General features: G+C 45.8%; 1 protein-coding gene across 3 annotated transcripts in view; it reads left to right on the top strand.

Annotated features, from left to right (window-relative positions):
• JUP (junction plakoglobin) overlaps positions 1–17,255 on the top strand; it is a 60,621-nt gene that overhangs the window by 26,134 nt on the left and 17,232 nt on the right. For 2 of the 3 annotated variants that reach the window (XM_035134276.2, XM_060281473.1), the window contains exon 2: positions 16,811–17,040. In XM_035134276.2, the coding sequence (XP_034990167.1) occupies positions 16,818–17,040 (223 nt within the window). In that variant the 5' untranslated portion in view covers positions 16,811–16,817. Of the gene's footprint in view, positions 1–14,560; positions 14,585–16,810; positions 17,041–17,255 lie in introns of those variants that run through there. The other variant, XM_035134275.2, reaches the window with a different exon arrangement.

The raw sequence follows: 17,255 nt of genomic DNA, 5'->3' as shown, positions 1-17,255 counted from the left end.
TTCTTTCAGTCAAGAATCCTGCCCCGCAGGGAGCCAGGGAGCAAGAGGGGCACTGCTCCTGACGTAATAAAAACAAGACATTCCCTGAAAATAAGCCACCCAGTGTTTTTTTGAGGGAAAAAAGTTATAAGACGGTGTCTTAAAATGTGAGAAACACGGTAGCTTTGAGCCTTCCTGCTATGGGAGGAGGGGGGGCGGCGACAATACTTATTTCTTTCCATTCACATACTTGTTTAATAGTGACATTAGCTTGGCTGAATTCATTGGGCTTTTAGCAGGACAGGGAGGTGATCACACTGATTCAATGCTGATTTGTCTGAAAGCCCAGTCAGTTGGATACAGGCAAAGCCTCCTCTTCTTTTCAAATGAGATTTCCTTGTTGCTTGTAGGTATAAACAATAGGTGAAGAGTTAGCCAAACCTTTACACCATCAACCTTTCTTTAGGATCCACATAATAGTTTAGTACATTTGCTATGGAAGGCAAAGGGGAACTGAAGAGGGGAGCATAAATGAGTTATTCTGCAAACATACCAGAATAGTCCAGCCCTAAATACTGAGCATGTAGTGAGGTGGGGGGGGGGGCGTGTTTAAAATTCCACGAAGTGTACAAAGACAGTTGAAAATGTGTGGCTCTTTCCTTTTTTTGTCTTAAGTGCTGTTTGGAAGCACTGCAAATGGAGTGGAGCAGACAACTGTTGAAGTGCCATGTTTTCCAGGAGGCTAGGGAACAGAGCTTTTAATAAACCATCAGGGAGCAGCCTGCCTTTGGTGCTGATATGAGGCCGGGTATCCTTGCACATCGAGTAGGTACGGTAGCAGGAAATGCTGTGGCTCCCCCTGCAAATGTTTTGGTTCTGTGTAAACATTACAGTTAAGGCTTAGCAGCCTGCCCTTTATCCTACGAGCTTGCGCGCGCGCACACACACACACACACACACAGCGAGAGAGCGCTACGGAGAAGGACTCACAATATAAAACTCTATAACATTTTGCAGTACAGGTAACTTACACACATTTAACTTTTGTGCATTCAGCTTTACACAATTGGGAACTAAATTAAAAGGGTGCCCAGGAAAAAAGATGTCGGCAATCCCACTTGCCATTGAAGGCAATGCATTTTGACTATATGTGATTTTGGCTTCACGCACTATCCCCGAAACGTAACCCCTGCGTAAGTTGAGAGTCACCTGTAATTATCTCAAGGTGTACATTTGTTGGTACCGTTTCTGGGTGCAGAAATGGGAGCAGAGTGTTGAAACTAAAACATAGCTGTCTAGTCCTGTACAGTCATACTTCATGTTACGTCTGCTGTGGGTTACGTCTTTTCAGGTTACGGATGCACCGAACCCGGAAGTCCCGGAACGGGTTACTTCTGGGTTCGGTGCACGCGCATGCACAGAAGCACTAAATTGCATGCGCTGAATTGCATCACGCGCAGACGCAGCGCTTCAGGATGCGGCCTTTTCATGTTGCAAACGGATCCCGTTCGTAACCAGAGGTACCACTGTATTCTGTTCTCATAGTGGTATCCAGGTGCCTCTGGGAAGCCCACAAACGGGGCATGAGCACAACTGCACTCTCCCCACCTGTGATTCCCAGCAGTTGGTATTCAGAGGCATGCTGCCTCTTGACAGTGGAGGTCAAAAAGAGCCCAAAGAACTCTTAAGGAAGAAAGCATGAGGTAATCATATGGAAAACACTTGAGATTACCAAAAAGCATTGCTTGAGCTCTTATGGAGAGTGTAAGATGGGAAGGCAGAAGAATTAGGAGGTCCAAATTGAGTGTTAGGTAAAAGGTAAAGGGGCCCCTGACCATCAGGTCCAGTCATGTCTGACTCTGGGGTTGTGTGCTCATCTCGCTCTATAGGCCAAGGGAGCCGGCGTTTGTCTGCAGACAGCTTCCGGGTCATGTGGCCAGCATGTCAAAGCTGCTTCTGGTGAACCAGAGCAGCACACGGAAACGCCGTTTACCTTCCCGCCGGATAGTTGCATATAAATGTGAGAACAAGAAGAACTGAGAGGAGAGGAGAATGCAAGGGACAGCAGATAGAAGGAAAGCTGCCTGTAGGGATAGGGGAGATGGTGTGTTTTGGGAAGTGTGAGATGGTGGGAAATGAGTGAAAAGATGGGGTTTGGTGGTAGCTGGAAAGCCACCAGTGATGTTTTGAAGCCAAAACATCAGTGGGTCTTGGAACAGAAGAATGTGTGTGCTGTTGATGGGGAGGTTGCCGACCAGTGTGGAAGGCTGAAAATATATTTAACCAATCAGCGAAATCTTTTACATTCACCCTTTAGCAAATGCACAAATATGCAAAAGCTGCCCTGAGCAGCTTTCTTTCCGTTCTTCCTGCCCCCTCCCCAGTTTAAACAGAATGATAAAACTAGATAAACAAGAGGCTTCTGTTTCTATAGTTCCAGGTGCTTGGGAATTATTAACACTGTCAGAAGCTCATTTTGGTGTACAGTTCTGGGTGTTTCAGCCAAATTTGTATTAAGTAGCAAGGGATGCAGTGGATCCAGAAGAGTAGCTCTGTCGAAGACTGGAGGAGCTGCACACAAGTTCTCTTCGCCCAGGAAAAAAGCTATTAACACTTGTAAGTGAACCTGGGAGCATTCTTGAAGGGCATTATATAAAATTGGCTAAATACTGAGGGGGAAGCATGGGGTGGGCTGTAGGAAGGGGGTGAGACGGTTTTTGCCATTCTGTCCGCAGAGGATGGAGGAAGATATAATGAGTTTAAAACAGGAAGATGCTTTTTGGTTAAACAGTAGGAAGAGCTTCCTGACCACAGTAGTAACTGAACAATGGAATAAGCTGTTGAAGGAGGCTGTGGAGCCTCTTTCCTGTCAGGATGTTTTGATGTATAGGATATCCTGCTCTATAGCTAGGGTTTGGAATAGGCAGGCCCATTGCTTGCTTCTAAAGAATATAGGCACCAGAATCCCCCAAAACCAGTTGTGGCGGTTGTGGTTGTTTATTAAATTTGTATAGCGCCCCTCAATCGCAGATCTCGGTGTTTCACAACATAAAATGACCATATTGTTCTGTCTCAGGACCCAACAGCCCCTGCAAGTCCATATAACCCCTCCTTTGTTACACATTGCACTTCTCTCCAAGTCCGTCTCCCTCAGAAATATGCTGAATATTCTTGGAATAAAGTGAGTGTGCTTCATGAGTCACACTTGAGACAGGAACTCAACAGTGTGGCTTTTAGGCAAGCCACTAATATTGTCCTTTGCATCTCCATTACGTAACAGAGGGGCAGCAATAAGGGCTCACCTTTGCAGGGGTGGCTGTAAGTGTTTCTGAGAAAATACGTAAGACGCTTGAAATGCATGGTGGCTTTCATTGTTGCGTGTTTGAAATGCTTTTTATTTTTGGCTTGTTGTCCCACCCCACTCCCTACCCCACTGTGCCAGGAATCAGCCCAGGAATATCGTGAGCAGGTGGCGGTGGGGAGGGAATGAGGTCTTGCGAAGCGCAGACTGCTTTTCTCCGAGCTGCAGAGCAGCCATAGGTGTTTTTTGGGGGGGGAGGCCAGGACTTCCTCAGCTTGAGAAATGACTTCCAAATGAGATTGATTGCTGTCCCTTAGGATAAGAAATTAAATCAAACTCTCCACACACAGTGGATAAGTGAAACTTGCTGGTGCTGTGATCTTATTCGTCCCATGCGCGCGCACACACACACTTTTTGTTTCAAAGCCGTTTCAGTTTCTCTGCAAATCGCTTTCTTGCTCTTAGCTCCCAGTATGTTCCTGAAGCCTCAAGCTCTTTTCCCTGTTTTATCAAAGAGCTTGTTGCCAACCTGCCAGGAGAATCTGGGGACCACAGCAGCTACATCTAAATACAAGAGATGAACAAAGAAATTAATCTCTCCTTTTGTTTGCATTGATTCTTGAGGCCAGAGCAGAGAGGAGATCAGAATTATATTGTGCTATTATCCTCTTTTTAAAAATACAATAAAATAAAAATCCAACATAGTTTCTTATTGAACGTCACACTGCCTCTGTGAAGGAATGGACTCTTCTTCCCTGATTCCCCCACCCTCCCCACTGTGAAATGCCTTTAAGGGGATGTATGGTGTCTGACTTTGCATTATAACTGATAACTTGATGCTTTGGAAAAACACCATGAATGTATGTCTTATTTCCCCCCCCCCCCCCGGAGATGTATAACTGTTGGCTTCTGACCTGTAGACTTCACAGGAACTTTTGTGTTGGCAGCCACCTCAGTTTTGCAGGAACATTGTTGTAATCTTTGCAGCGCTCCTCAAATGAGGAAAGCTGCTTATTACCCCTTCTAGGGAGGAAGTGGAATGAGGGAACTCAAAGAGTAGCATATGAAGGCATTCCTTTCCTGGATCTATATACGGCACTAGGTATGCATATCCTGTGATCATGCTGCAGAATTATAGAATTTATTACTGAGCATCTAATACCATCAACAATCTGAAGAAGATTGTTGAAGAAGAAGCTCATACCAAAATAAAAACTTAGTTGGTCTTTAAGGTGCTACTGAAGGAATTTTTTTATTTTACATCAACAATCAGTGTTTGAAACTAACCAGGCACATTTTCCTACTGGCACAGGTCAAATTGCGACTATGTGGAGATTTCTGGGCACCAGGTTGGTGATCATAGTTTAAAAACCTCTGCCATTTGTTTAGTCATTTAGTAGTGTCCGACTCTTTGTGACCCCATGGACCAGAGCACGCCAGGCACTCCTGTCTTCCACTGCCTCCTGCAGTTTGGTCAGACTAATGTTGGTAGCTTCAAGAACACTTTCCAACCATCTTGTCCTCTGTCGTCCCCTTCTCCTTGTGCCCTCAGTCTTTCTCAACATCAGGGTCTTTTCCAGGGAGTCTTCTCTTCTCAAGATGTGGCTAAAGTATTGGGGCCTCAGCTTCAGGATCTGTCCTTCCAGCGAGCATTCCTTAAGAATGGATAGGTTTGATCTTCTTGCAGTCCTTGGGACTCTCAAGGGTCTCCTCCAGCACCATCATTCAAAAGCATCAATTCTTCGGCAATCAGCCTTCTTTATGGTCCAGCTCTCACTTCCATACATCACTACTGGGAAAACCATAGCTTTAACTATACAGTACGGACCTTTGTCGGCAAGGTGATGTCTCTGCTTTTTAAGATGCTGTTTAGGTTTGTCATTGCTTTTCTCCCGAGAAGCAGGCGTCTTTTAATTTCATGACGGCTGTCACCATCTGCAGTGATCTCTGCCATAGTTAATACCATTTCCACTGTGTGTGTTTCTGCATCTTGCTTACTGGGACAAGTGAATTGTTGTAAGAGCAAGCTGCAGCCAAGCAATGTAGTTGAAATCACAGAAACATAGAATCGTAGCATTGGAAGAGACCCAAGGGTCATCTAGTCTAACCCCCTGGCACATAAACATTCAGTTATGGTGACCGTGACCTACGTTTAAGGTGCTATTTGGCACCTAGCTTATGCATGGAGTTTCTAACAGTGCCAGCAATCCTAAGAATCTTGGCTTTCATTAAAATCCCAGATGGGCAAGTTTAGCTAAGCTACTTTTGAAATAGTGGGGTAGATAGAAGAAGAAGATTTGATCAGCCTTCTTGTGGTCAGGGTTTTTATATTCTGATTTTATGTCGTGCACTGCCCTGAGATCTGTGGATGAAGGGTGTGGTATGCACATTTAATAAAAAAAGAGATGAACTACGAAACTCCTTTCCCCCTCTGATTGGAACCAGCACAATCACAGCTAAGCAAATTTACTGTGTATTTGCATTACTTTAAGTTGCGGGACTCTGTGTTCATGGCAAAAGAATTTGAGTTTAAAAGAGAAGTGGTAGAATTTAGAAGAGCCCCAGAAATTGTGGGTATCGGTATATTGCCCAGCTTTGGCAGATAGTACACTTGTACATTATGTACGTAGCTGGCAGGACCAGGCTTCAAGTGGTAAACACAGTGGTGATGAGGTACACAAAAAACCTCTTGGGCAAAAGAAGCAAGCCCGGAGCCCGGGAAAACATGGGGAAATCTAAGAAGTAGATGGAATTGAAGCTAGGCGGGAAGCATGTGCTATAACCACACATGTTTGCTGACAGGATCCAAGCAGGAGCTACAAACGTGGAAAGAACTGGCCAAGAGCAAGCAGAAGATGAAACGGAAATTCCCTGAAAATAACTCGTACAAAGCTGTTTTCAGGGCAACGGCAAAGACAGTGAAGCCACAATGGGAAAGAAAGTGAAGCCACAATAGGGTGAACATTACTGTGAAATCAAAGTTAGCCTCACCTACCTCACAGAGTTGTTGTGAGGATAAAAAAGTGGGGAAGAGAATGCATGAATGCCTCAGGTATTCTGACTCACCAGAGGCAAGGGTTAAAATCACTTGGCTGCCAGCATGAGGACTAGAAACTTACTTTTTCCTATGGAAGTTAAACTTTCTTGAATTCTGCTGAACCTGCCTGCTGTGTTCCACGCTTCTCTAGGAGTTGTGGTGCCATGCACAGACTTCTGGAGCCTCCCCTGCTTTTATGCTTCAGTCAGCACGGTGCTGGAAGTGCTGACACCCCCTCGCACGGTGACGCCTCTACGCTGCTTTTGTTTGGCCAGCTTGAAATGGCTACCTCGTTCTAGAGAGAGAACAATAGGCTGCTCACAGTCGTCACATGTTATGTTGTGGTGCCTGAAAAGGGAGCAAGGAAGCCCGGTGGGGTTTTGGTTCTCCCCAGCAATTAAAAGGGATGTTTTGTTTGTGCAGGGCAATGGCGGCTAATTTCCACTCCCAGCTTCCACTTTCTAGCCCCTTCTCTTCTTTAGCTGTTTTGAGCTGGTTGGCTTAGGTGCAGCAATTCCTACCTGTGGGTTTTTCTACACAGCTCAGGGACACCAAACAGGTTTGTGTGTGAAGTAATTTAACCTCATGATGATCCTACTCTGCATCTTTCCTTCCTATTCTTGCCACCTTAGATCTTGAAACTCTTGACATAGTAAAAGTCTCTCTGAGTGTCTGGGAGATTGACTTCACTTGTTCTGAATGTTCTTGTTCTTTAATGGTTTTTAAAAACTGACTTGTCCGGAGCAGCGGGCAAGGGTGAAACTGCAGCACAACAACAACAACAACAACAACGAGGAGGAGGAGGAGGGTGCCTTTTTTGGTGCAAGATCTTTTAAAAAATAAATGGGGACAAGGAATTTGCTCCGCAGATGTTCTCAGCAAGCTGCTTTTTCGTTTTCATGGAGCTACTGTACCAGTTTTACCCAGTGGGAGCAGTGCATGGATCTCCTTCAGCCAGGTGGCAGTCTCTCTAAGCAAGGAGCCTCTTGCCTTTGCTTGGCAGTGGCTGCTGCTAACAGCTGCTCCCACACTGCATACGTAGCTAAGATAAGCTGTGCATGAGTGTGGGCGTCGGGTGTGGGGAAAGTTGACCCTTTCAGGGAGCTTTGGCATATCTCATCTGCTTTTATAATGTGTGCATGCTCTAGCTTATTTACCAGCTTTTGCATGGGGCGGCCAGAAATCTCTCCCCAGAGATCTAGTTCCCCGTGGAATTGGACAGACTCACTTGATTGCATGCTGTATGCAGATACGCATGGTTCTGTGGCTAAGGCTGACCTTAGCAAACCATAGGCGACTAACTTGCCCCCCTCCAGATGTTATTGGACCCCAGAACCCATCTGCCCCAGCCAGCATGGCCAGTGGTCAGAGATTATGCAAGCTATAGTCTAATGACATCCAGAGGGCCGCAGGTTCCCAACACGTGCCTTTAAAGAATTTGGAACCATAGGAAATCAAAAGTAAATGTTTAGAATTTCTAAAATCATCAGCACTGGGTTTCTAGATGCAATCCCTGTGCAGGGAGAGAAGGGTTTAAATTGAGCCATTTCTCAGCAGTGGGGCTGGGCCTGATCTTTTGATGAATCCATAGTCTGTTTAGTGCCGGGAGTTCTTCTCCTAGCCAGTTTGACAATCTGTGGGAGGTACTCCTTGAGATACAGTATTTGCCTGGAAGGAACAGACTGTTGTTGCCATTCAGTCCTGTTGTCTCTTCTAGGTCTGGATTTCTGATACAACTGCCCTTGCTGGAGAGAAGGGGGAGGAGGGAGGAAGCTGGAATGTGTTTTACAGAATAGGATAAAACTCTTTGAGTTCAGCTGTCTCAGCATGTCCATAAAAGGAATCTCCCTGGTTTAGTCAGCCATGGGAGTTTCTTCCCTTCCTTTCTCTCCCTCCCTCCCCACCCACCAATCCCAATCACTGACCTGATTAATCCGAGCTCCTCCATTGGAATATGTAGAACCAGGAAGAGCTGTAATTTCCCCAGGTGGTTCTGAAACCAGCTTCCTGAATAAAGGAGTTGGGCTATATCTTACAGCTCCGCCTGGAATGAGGAATGAAAGTCAACAAGCCTGGCTGTCTTCCTCTTCCCGAGAGGACCCAATCTGGTGCCCTCCAGACGTTGCTGGACTACAACTCCCATCACCCCTAACTCTTGACCATGCTGGTTGGGGCTGATGGGAGTTGTAGTACAATAGCACCTGGAGAGTGCCACTTTGATACTCCTGGTCCAGATACTTGGCCTTTGCTTTTCTCTATCTCTTCAAAAGTGCATTACACCCTGGAGAATGTAGCAAGCCTGCTGAGCCTCGTTGCTCTTTTGTGTCTCTGCAGTTCCCAGCAAGAGGGTGCTGTAGTGCCACTAAGGCAAAATGGCCTTGGTGCAAACTTCACACATCTGAAGTTGATGAAGCAACCTGTGGCCTGCAAAAGTTTGGGGTCTGGCAGTACAGTGGAGGATGAGCTGGGTTTTTTTAATAGGTGAGAACTAAAGGCAAGGGGGTCTACAAAGCACACGCCAGGACTGCTTCATCTAACTTGAATAGCTCAGTTGGTTGGGGTGTAATGCTGATAACACCAAGGTTGCAGGTTCTAAGGGGACAGCTGCATATTCCTGCACTGCAGGGGGTTGGACTAGATGATCCTCAGGGTCCCTTCCAGCTCTATGATCACCTCTCAACTAGGCAAATGTACAAAAGGACATTCTGCTGGATCAGAACCGTGGTCCATCCTGTCTAGTGTTCTTCTGTGCTTAAGCTTCTCTTCTGAAACCATTTTGGACTTGCTGTATTACCATCCCCGAAAATATCCTTTAAATTTGATGAAGGAAAAGTGAGGGGTGGCAGTTTCCTTCCAGCAACTAAAAACAGCTATGGTTTCTTAAACTGTAAGCCGTTCCATACTCAAGACAAGGCATGATAATAACAGCAACCTTTCAGGCTGCCTGTGTGCCACAAATAGCCAGTCCAGATATATTTGTGGGTAGGCCAGCGAATAGTTTTTGAAGGTTAGTAACTGTGGATTAATTGCAAAACCACCCAGCGCTGTCTCATTCAAGTACATCACAAAAGTGCCTGTTTGCAATACTTAAAATGTAATCAACCTAATGAATCACTAAAGCGTAGGTGACTTTTTCGAAAAATAATACAGATAAATACACTTGGGAATTGTATTAGGGCTTCAAAAGTATGTTCAGGGCTGATCCGAAAATGGGCTGTCTCATGCTGTTCTCTTCTTCAAGTACTTTACAGTGTCGCTCATTCTGTGTTGTCGGCTCTTGTTTGTGTTTTGCACGCCAGGCAAAGGTAGATGTTAAAAATAGGCGTGCTGTACTTAAACTCCCATTTTGAAGGGCCAGAAACATTAGAAATGAATTGGCTTTTTATATACAGATGGTAAGCATCTAAAGCTCTGGAAAATGAAAAATTTAAAATTCAGCCATGAGCTCTCTAAACTCAAGAGGGAATTGTTTGTTAAGCTAAACCTTGCCCCCCCCCCCAATGCTAGGATATGTGCTTGAAATCTGTCCTTGAAACCTTTAGGTATGTAATGCCTCTAAGTCAACTGATGTAAGGCAGCATTTCTTCTCGGATTCTAGCATTACTTTACCCCCCCCCCTTTTTTACTTTTGCAAACTGCTGATGCCGTTTGCAAATGGCTCAGGAGCTCAAAGCGCTACCCTGCAACATGGCTGAGTTTTGCTCGGTGCACAGCTTTGAGATAGTGAAACACCCGGAAGAAATGGATTCTGCATATCTTCTTGCCAAGGGCTCATTCTTTATGGGGCAGATCCAGTTGGTTAACTAGCTGCCATATGGCTCCCGCACCAGATGAAGGAGAGGATTTACCTGCGGGAAGAACATAACTCTTTACGGTTTTAAAAACTAATTGCATAAACTGGAGAGCTAGCGACAGAGTGTCAGGTTTGGTTCTCATATTGGCTCTCTGTGTGTGTATGATTGCTGCTGCTGCCGCCACTGTACTAAACTGTGTGGGAAACAGCGTCACTATGGGGTGTGGTGATTTCAATCATGTCAGCACAACTACCTGCAAATGAGTGGCTCTGCTGACTTGGTTAAAACTGCCCTACCCCCACAGCAGAGCCAGTTAATACATGTGCTGAGGCCTGTGCAGAGCTCCCTGTGTGGTTCCCCCTCCCACCACCTTCATTACAGCAGCAGCAATTAACACCACAAAGAGAACCTGCAAATCGAAATATGGAGGTGGATTTGGGTAGCTTTAAGAGAATTGGACAAATTCATGGAGCATAAGGCTACTAGCCACAGTATCTTGGTTTTACCTTGGAAGCAGCAGCAGCAGTTACTGGAAATTGTAGGAGAGGGCGCTGTTGTGCTCAAATACTCGTTTTGGGTTTTCCATAGGCATCTGGTTGGCCACTGTGAGAACAGGATGCTGGTCTAGATGGGCTATTGGCTGATCCAGAAGTTTTTGCAACTCCGTGTGTATAAAATATATGTGTACCGTACATATGAATACATATATATATACACACACACACACCATACATTCCTTTCGGGGAAAGGCTGTATGCGTACATGTCATAGGCGCCAACTCTATGGGGTGAACTCCCCCCCCCCAAAGTATGTGGGAATGGGACTGAGCCCCCACAATCTTGAGGGCCGGGCCTTGCTGGGTCTCCCTATGACAAGCCGTCCCCCCAATGTTGCGTGGAACTTGGCGCCTCTGATACATGTGGACATGTGGTTAGTCCGATGCACAGATGCATTTCTTGCATTGATGTTTGTTTTATGGAATACACATTTGTTAATGAACTACTGTAACCCTGAGTTTTATTTATTTTCCTTAAGAGTGGGTTTAATTTTTTAAAAAATTGGAAAATATCCTGACTACAACTGCACACATGTCTGTGTTGCTCCATGTAGATTAGGTGTATCCCGTTTGGAAGCAGTTTCGATATAGGAAAGCAAATAATGCTTGAAGTGGCCTGGAAGTGAGTGGCTCAAGGGCATCTAGCAAACCTCACAGCCAAGAAGCTATTTGGACCCAGGTGGATAGTTCCATCTTAGCCCAGTTCATTATATATTGAATTGAAGTGACCTGCTTGGACACTGGCAAAGGGAGTGTCAGGTTGAGAAGCCCGTTTCCCCCAGGAATATGTCCTCCACTTTTCCTCATCTCTCTGCACCTGGAGGGAGGAACCTGCCTGACTGGCTTTCCTGGAGAAGGAGGTGGCAGCTCACTGTCATTCCTAACGTGGGTGTGGTAGCTGTTCTCCATAACTTTCTGTTTGAAGGGAGGCACCTTCGCTAACCACAGACGTAGCATAAAGCTACGTTTTGCTGGTGTGCAATCCAGTTGCCTCAATACCAGATTTTTACCTTGTTCTATCAATGTTCTCAGTAGGTATTGGCCATGTTTTATTCCCAGCCAGTTTGATGATGCACATACTTAAGAATGCAGTTATGTTTAGCAGCCACAAAAAAACATTACATTTCTGCGAGATCCCCTTCCCCCCCCCATCTGAATTCTCAGCATTGCTGCAGAACTGTGATCCCCATGTTTAATGGGAGAAGTAATGACAGTTAAGGACAGCTGAGATTTATGACATCTGTGTTCCTGTCTTGTCTGTGGTGCTGTCAGTTACTAGAATTGTTTTTTCACATAAGGCCGCAATCGGCAGAATCAAGTGTTAAAGCTTTTCCTGGGCTTAAATCATTGCAGACAGGGAGTGGGATTGTTTGCCTGAACTCTCCCGCCCACAGGAACCAGACTGAACAAAAAATAAGTGGGAGAGAGCATGCTAATTTCAACCTGAGTAGTGTATTTGCGGGGAGAATGTTCAGATATGTGAACTTTGCTTCCCCCAGATAGTGAGGTTGCCTAGATCAGCTGGACCGCACAATCCTGCTAATTGCATCCGTTGACTCCTAGGCTGCGTACTCGCCATACATTTTAAAGCACATTACTTCCCCTCCTCCAAAGGATCCCGAGAACTGTGCTTTGTTAAGGGTGCTAGGGATTGTAGCTTTGGGGTGTGTGTGTGTAAACTGCAACTCCGAGGATTCTTTGTGGGAAGAAAAGTGCTTTAAATGGATGCTGTGTGTGCAGCCTTAGAGCCTGGTTCAAGCCCCTGACAGGTAGCCATTGCATGAGGCAAGTCAGTCCCTCTTACAAAATGTCTGTTGATCACGGTGGCTCTTCCTGTCTCTATTGCGTTGTTGTGAGGCCAGAATGAGACACATGCATGTATCGTGCACAGAGCTCCTTGGAGGAGGGCCAGCATTACAGATGTGGGGATGATAATTATGGATAGTGTGTTGGTTGCAAACCGGGTAGGGTTGGCAAGATGTGGCAACTTCTGCCCTGTGATGGAGCTGGAAGAAAAATATCATTAAGGTCTTACTGTCATGATCCACTAAAATAGTGGCTCCTTTGATTTTTTTTTTAAATCCAGTTTTTCTCACACGATAGTCTCCCTTGGAGATTCATCTACAGAAAGCTGTTTCTCAGGCGCTCGGCATGTAGTAGTGATTAACCTAGCATAGCAGCTGCTATTTAGGTCTCAAGCTTCCTAGCAGTTCTTGCCACAGGCAGCCAGTCAAGGGTTTGTGAGCATGGCTTACGTGTGCTGCCCGAAACTTGACAGTGGGCGGGCAGGCAGGGGGAGGCACATCTGCAATTTGACTGCATCGGGGTTTTGCTCAATTCATTGTACTTCCAGGTGTTCAAATACGCGGGAGGTTTTTCTTTGCGGGGTGGCAGCTGTTGGAAATGAATGACATGTACATAAATTAGTATTAGCTGGGCTGCAGGGTAGGAACAAGGAGCAGTGCAAGACGCTTCAGTCTTTCTGCCTGCTCGCAGCCCCTCTTCTGGCTTCTGAAAGTTTGCCTGCACCCCTCAGGCCTTTCAAAAGCAAGAGCGCCGGAAAGCTGTATTCTTAAGATATGGCATCATTTGCTAACTTGGTGCCCTCCAGATGTTCTGGGCTGCAATTCCCACCGTGCCCGTTCAGCACATCTGGAACATCTGCAGGGCACCAGGTTGGTGAGGCCTAGAGAGAGTTTTTATTTATTTTGCAGTAGGTTGCTACTGTGCAAAGTTTTGGGAGAAATTGTTGCCATTTTAGAGAGAGGTGATCTGATTTGTCATGGGCACTTTTGGGCTAGTGCCTGCTAAGCAGCAGCAGGAGCTGTTCCGCCCCTATCCTCCCCTCAGTTCTCAGATCAGGCTGAATTCTGTGTTAGGGTCATAACATATATAGAGTGAAGATGGACCCTTCTCAAGGCAGCATGTAGCAAAAAAAAAAAAAAAAGCCATGTATGTTATAGTGTGCATTTCCCCCACCCCTTTATGAACGTGCTTATCCATATCCTCATACCCATGTGAAATTCATGCACAGGAGAATAAAGAAACATTGGCTTATTACATGAAATGAAAGATAGAATATGTAGATGTCGCTTCAGGCAGCAGCGTTGTAATATTAACTGGCAACAAAACTTTGTTGTCTAAAAGTATGCGCACAACTCCTTTCATAAAAACCGTTCCCCCCCCCCCGGTCAGTATAGAATGCATATCGGCCTGTCCTCTTTGGTTTGTTCTCGCATGTGTGTGGTCAGGAGAATGGCAGCAGCTCCCTCCCTTCACAGCAACGTCCCGTCCTCTCCTCCCACCCAGCACTAGAGGTCAGGTTGACTTTTGAACTGGCGCCTGCTGGGTACTCCCACGCAGGCTGAAGATGCTTGAGGATGCTTTGCACTGATTGGCTGCATGGGTCCTGCTACACGCCCCCCCCCCCATGGTGAACCCCGTCCAAGATATCAAACATCTGCTTGCCTTCAAATTGCACTGCACGGGGAAAGCACTCTGCCCAGCCTGACTCGTGATGACTCAGCTGCACATACCCACACACCCCGGGCTTTGTGGAAACTTGAGTTGGTGATTTGCGCATGTACCTCTTTTCTCCCTTCAGATGTGATACATGTGTTGACTTGTGTAGCGTCCATTCTCTTTCTCATAGATACACACACTCACTCAACTTTTATCTTGTTAATCATCCTTGACTTGTCACCCTGGCATCAGAGCTTCCCTCCCACATTCCTATCCTGTAGAATTAGCATAGGGCTGCCTCAGAGGGCGAGGTTAGTATCTTCTGGGGGGTTGACTTATTTCTCTAGCATCACACCCTTTCCTAGGAAAGCAGGCGGGGTCTGGAGCAGGCTTCCAACCGGTCCTGTCCCCAGACTTCCAGGGCAAGCTTCTTGGGAGAGGCAGATACCATCTCGGTGAGTGGTGTGTTTATGCCTTTCGCTTCCCCTCTTTCCAATGTCTCCCCATGTCTCCGCCGGCAATTGCCCATGGCTTCCAAAAGCAAACGAGGCAGATGGGTACATTCCACGGTGTATGCTTATTTTTAGGCTGGGCTAGAGATGAGTTCCTTTCCAAAGTGCTTTTGTTGTGCTACCTTTCAAAGCCTTGTTCTTCTCTCGGGGTGCCTTGGGGTTTCTCTGCTTTAATAAAAGAGCCACATTTAAAGGTTTTCCCCAGTGTACATAGAAGCTGCTCCATCTCCTGCCTGCAAGTAAGTCCATGTGGACTGGCTTATGCTTGGTTCTTCAAACCCTGCTGCCTCCTCTCTTTCCCTCCCTTGTCTGCATACTGTAGAGGCCAGAAAGTAGCAGGATCTCTTGAGTTCCCTTACCAAAATTGCCCTTCCTGGTTGCAGACTCCACATTACGTCTCTGCGTGAGCCTCAAAGTGTACAGTTGTGAGGATTTGCCATATAGGCACAGCCTTCTGCATGGCATCTTCCCACCCTCCTTTAAAATATATATGATTTCCAGGAGAAATTCACTCTGAAAGGAGGGAGTGGCAGCAGGCTTAAGTGAAAGGGTTTTACAGGTGGAAAGAATGAAGATCTAGCCCTTTTATTTACTGTCAAAAAGTTAAGGGCGCAGGTTAAAACAATCCCATGGAGTAAAGTAGACATTGTCATTGCATGTTGTTGTTTTTTATCCTATGTGGCATATTTGAAAGCAAGATGGGGGCAATAATAAAAAAGGCACAGACCCCTGCTTTGAGGAGAATGCAAGTCTAAAATGAGATGGGGGCAGAGTGTTTATTCCAGTGCAAAAACAATGACCCAACAGTAGTATGCAATATGTATGTAAACTTTGAAAGTGTACATAAAGTCTTTTTAAAAAGTTTTCTGTTGCTGGAAATAGCTTTGCGTGTGAATGTTTCCCCGGATCCTTGTTGTGTTAAGAATGTCAGAGCCCCTCCTGAGCCCAAATAAGTTTGACTATGGGCTTCTTATACTTTAGTCAGTCTTTGGTGGTTTGTTTTGCAATCAGTTGATATAGTCCTTACATGGAGAGGTTCCACATTTAAGTCGCATCAAACACACATTTAAACAATATAACTTTCCCCAAAGAATAATGGGAACTATAGTTTCCCCTCACAGAGCTACCGGTACAGTTCTCAGCACCCTTAAACTACAGTTCCCACAAGTCTTTGGAGGAAGTCATGTGCTTTAAATGTGTGTTGTATGTTCTTCAAAAGCGTGGTGTGTATCTGCATGGGGATTCTGTTGAATGTGTGAACCATCTCCCTTAAAGGACTGTGCTGGAGTTGGCATTTGGTGCCCGTGAAAGATCTTCCTGTGATGATTTGTGAGGCTTACCTGCATATGCAAATCAAGATTTCATGATGTCACACCCTGTGTGAGTCTGTATCCTAAACTGTGTTCCCTTGACCCCTAGACCCTAAAATTCAGCATGTATAAGAGCTCTTCATAAGGCTCCTCCTTCCTTCATATTTTGACTTGTGGAACACTCTGCCACAAGGAATAGCAACCATGTTATGGTGTACCGTATACAGTAGTTGAGCTCAAAAGAGAGTGAGGCAAAACTGTGAAAGATGGAATGTGGGCCATGTGGTCAGTTCAGAGAGGACTCCCATCAAGTAAAGGTCTAAAGTTAGAAGACAGCAGAGCATTTTGCAATTTGTGTCTGCTGTTGCTTTGTGACACATGGTGTAAACACAACTTGTGTCATCCTGTATTTGGTGAGCAGGATTGTGTTGCCTCTACAAAGCTTGTACATTTGCCCAGAAAGTGCAAAAGCTGTGGGAACGTGCTGTAGATGTTTGTCCTGGTGTTAATATGCAAAATATCTAGAGCAGCGCCGTGCAGTACATATATTAAGGCTAAGGAACTGCAACATTATGAAGGCTATCGTGAGTTCCAGAAGTTACCCTTGTTCTAATAACAAAAAAGTTGGAAATCATTGGATGTGGTGGACAAAAGTATTTTTGGTGGGGTGGGGCTGTGTGACATCACTTCTTGCATGGGGAATTCCGAATCTAAATGTGCAGGTCATACTCTGTGAGTTGGGTGCAGTGGGAAGAGGCACCCAAGTCTGCCTTATTTTCCTGCACTTGATACAGGGGAATTTCAGCTGTTGGTGTGACTCATTACGGCTGTGGTTTAACCCTGGTGGATCTTCTTGCAGAGCAGCCATGGAGGTGGTGAACATGATGGAGCAGCCCATTAAGGTGACGGAATGGCAGCAGACATACACCTATGACTCAGGCATCCATTCCGGGATGAATACCCAGGTGCCATCGGTGAGCAGCAAGTGTTTGGTGGACGACGACGACCTGTATGGCAAGCAGTACACTATTAAGAAGACCACCACTTACAGCCAGGCGGGAGCTGGGCAAGCCCAAGCCCAGGCACAAGGTGAAACTTTACTTATATGCTTATTACATGAATCTTTCCTGATGGGAGTCAATCGAGTTTCTGTTGAGTCAATCTATGGTTTCTGTTGAATAATAAAAGGAAGTCTCACATCTGGGTACTGACTCAGACCAGCTTAGCTTGAGCAAGGCTGCTGCAGTGGCAGACATTTCAGTGGTGCTCTGTGCAACACTCAAATTTGGTGCCCCCACCTCTCA

Source organism: Zootoca vivipara, chromosome 13 (genome assembly GCF_963506605.1).
Source record: "Zootoca vivipara chromosome 13, rZooViv1.1, whole genome shotgun sequence".
Classification (NCBI taxonomy): Eukaryota; Metazoa; Chordata; class Lepidosauria; order Squamata; family Lacertidae; genus Zootoca; species Zootoca vivipara.
The sequence above is the reverse complement of the archived record's forward strand: the minus strand, read 5'-3'. Positions and strand labels throughout refer to the sequence as shown.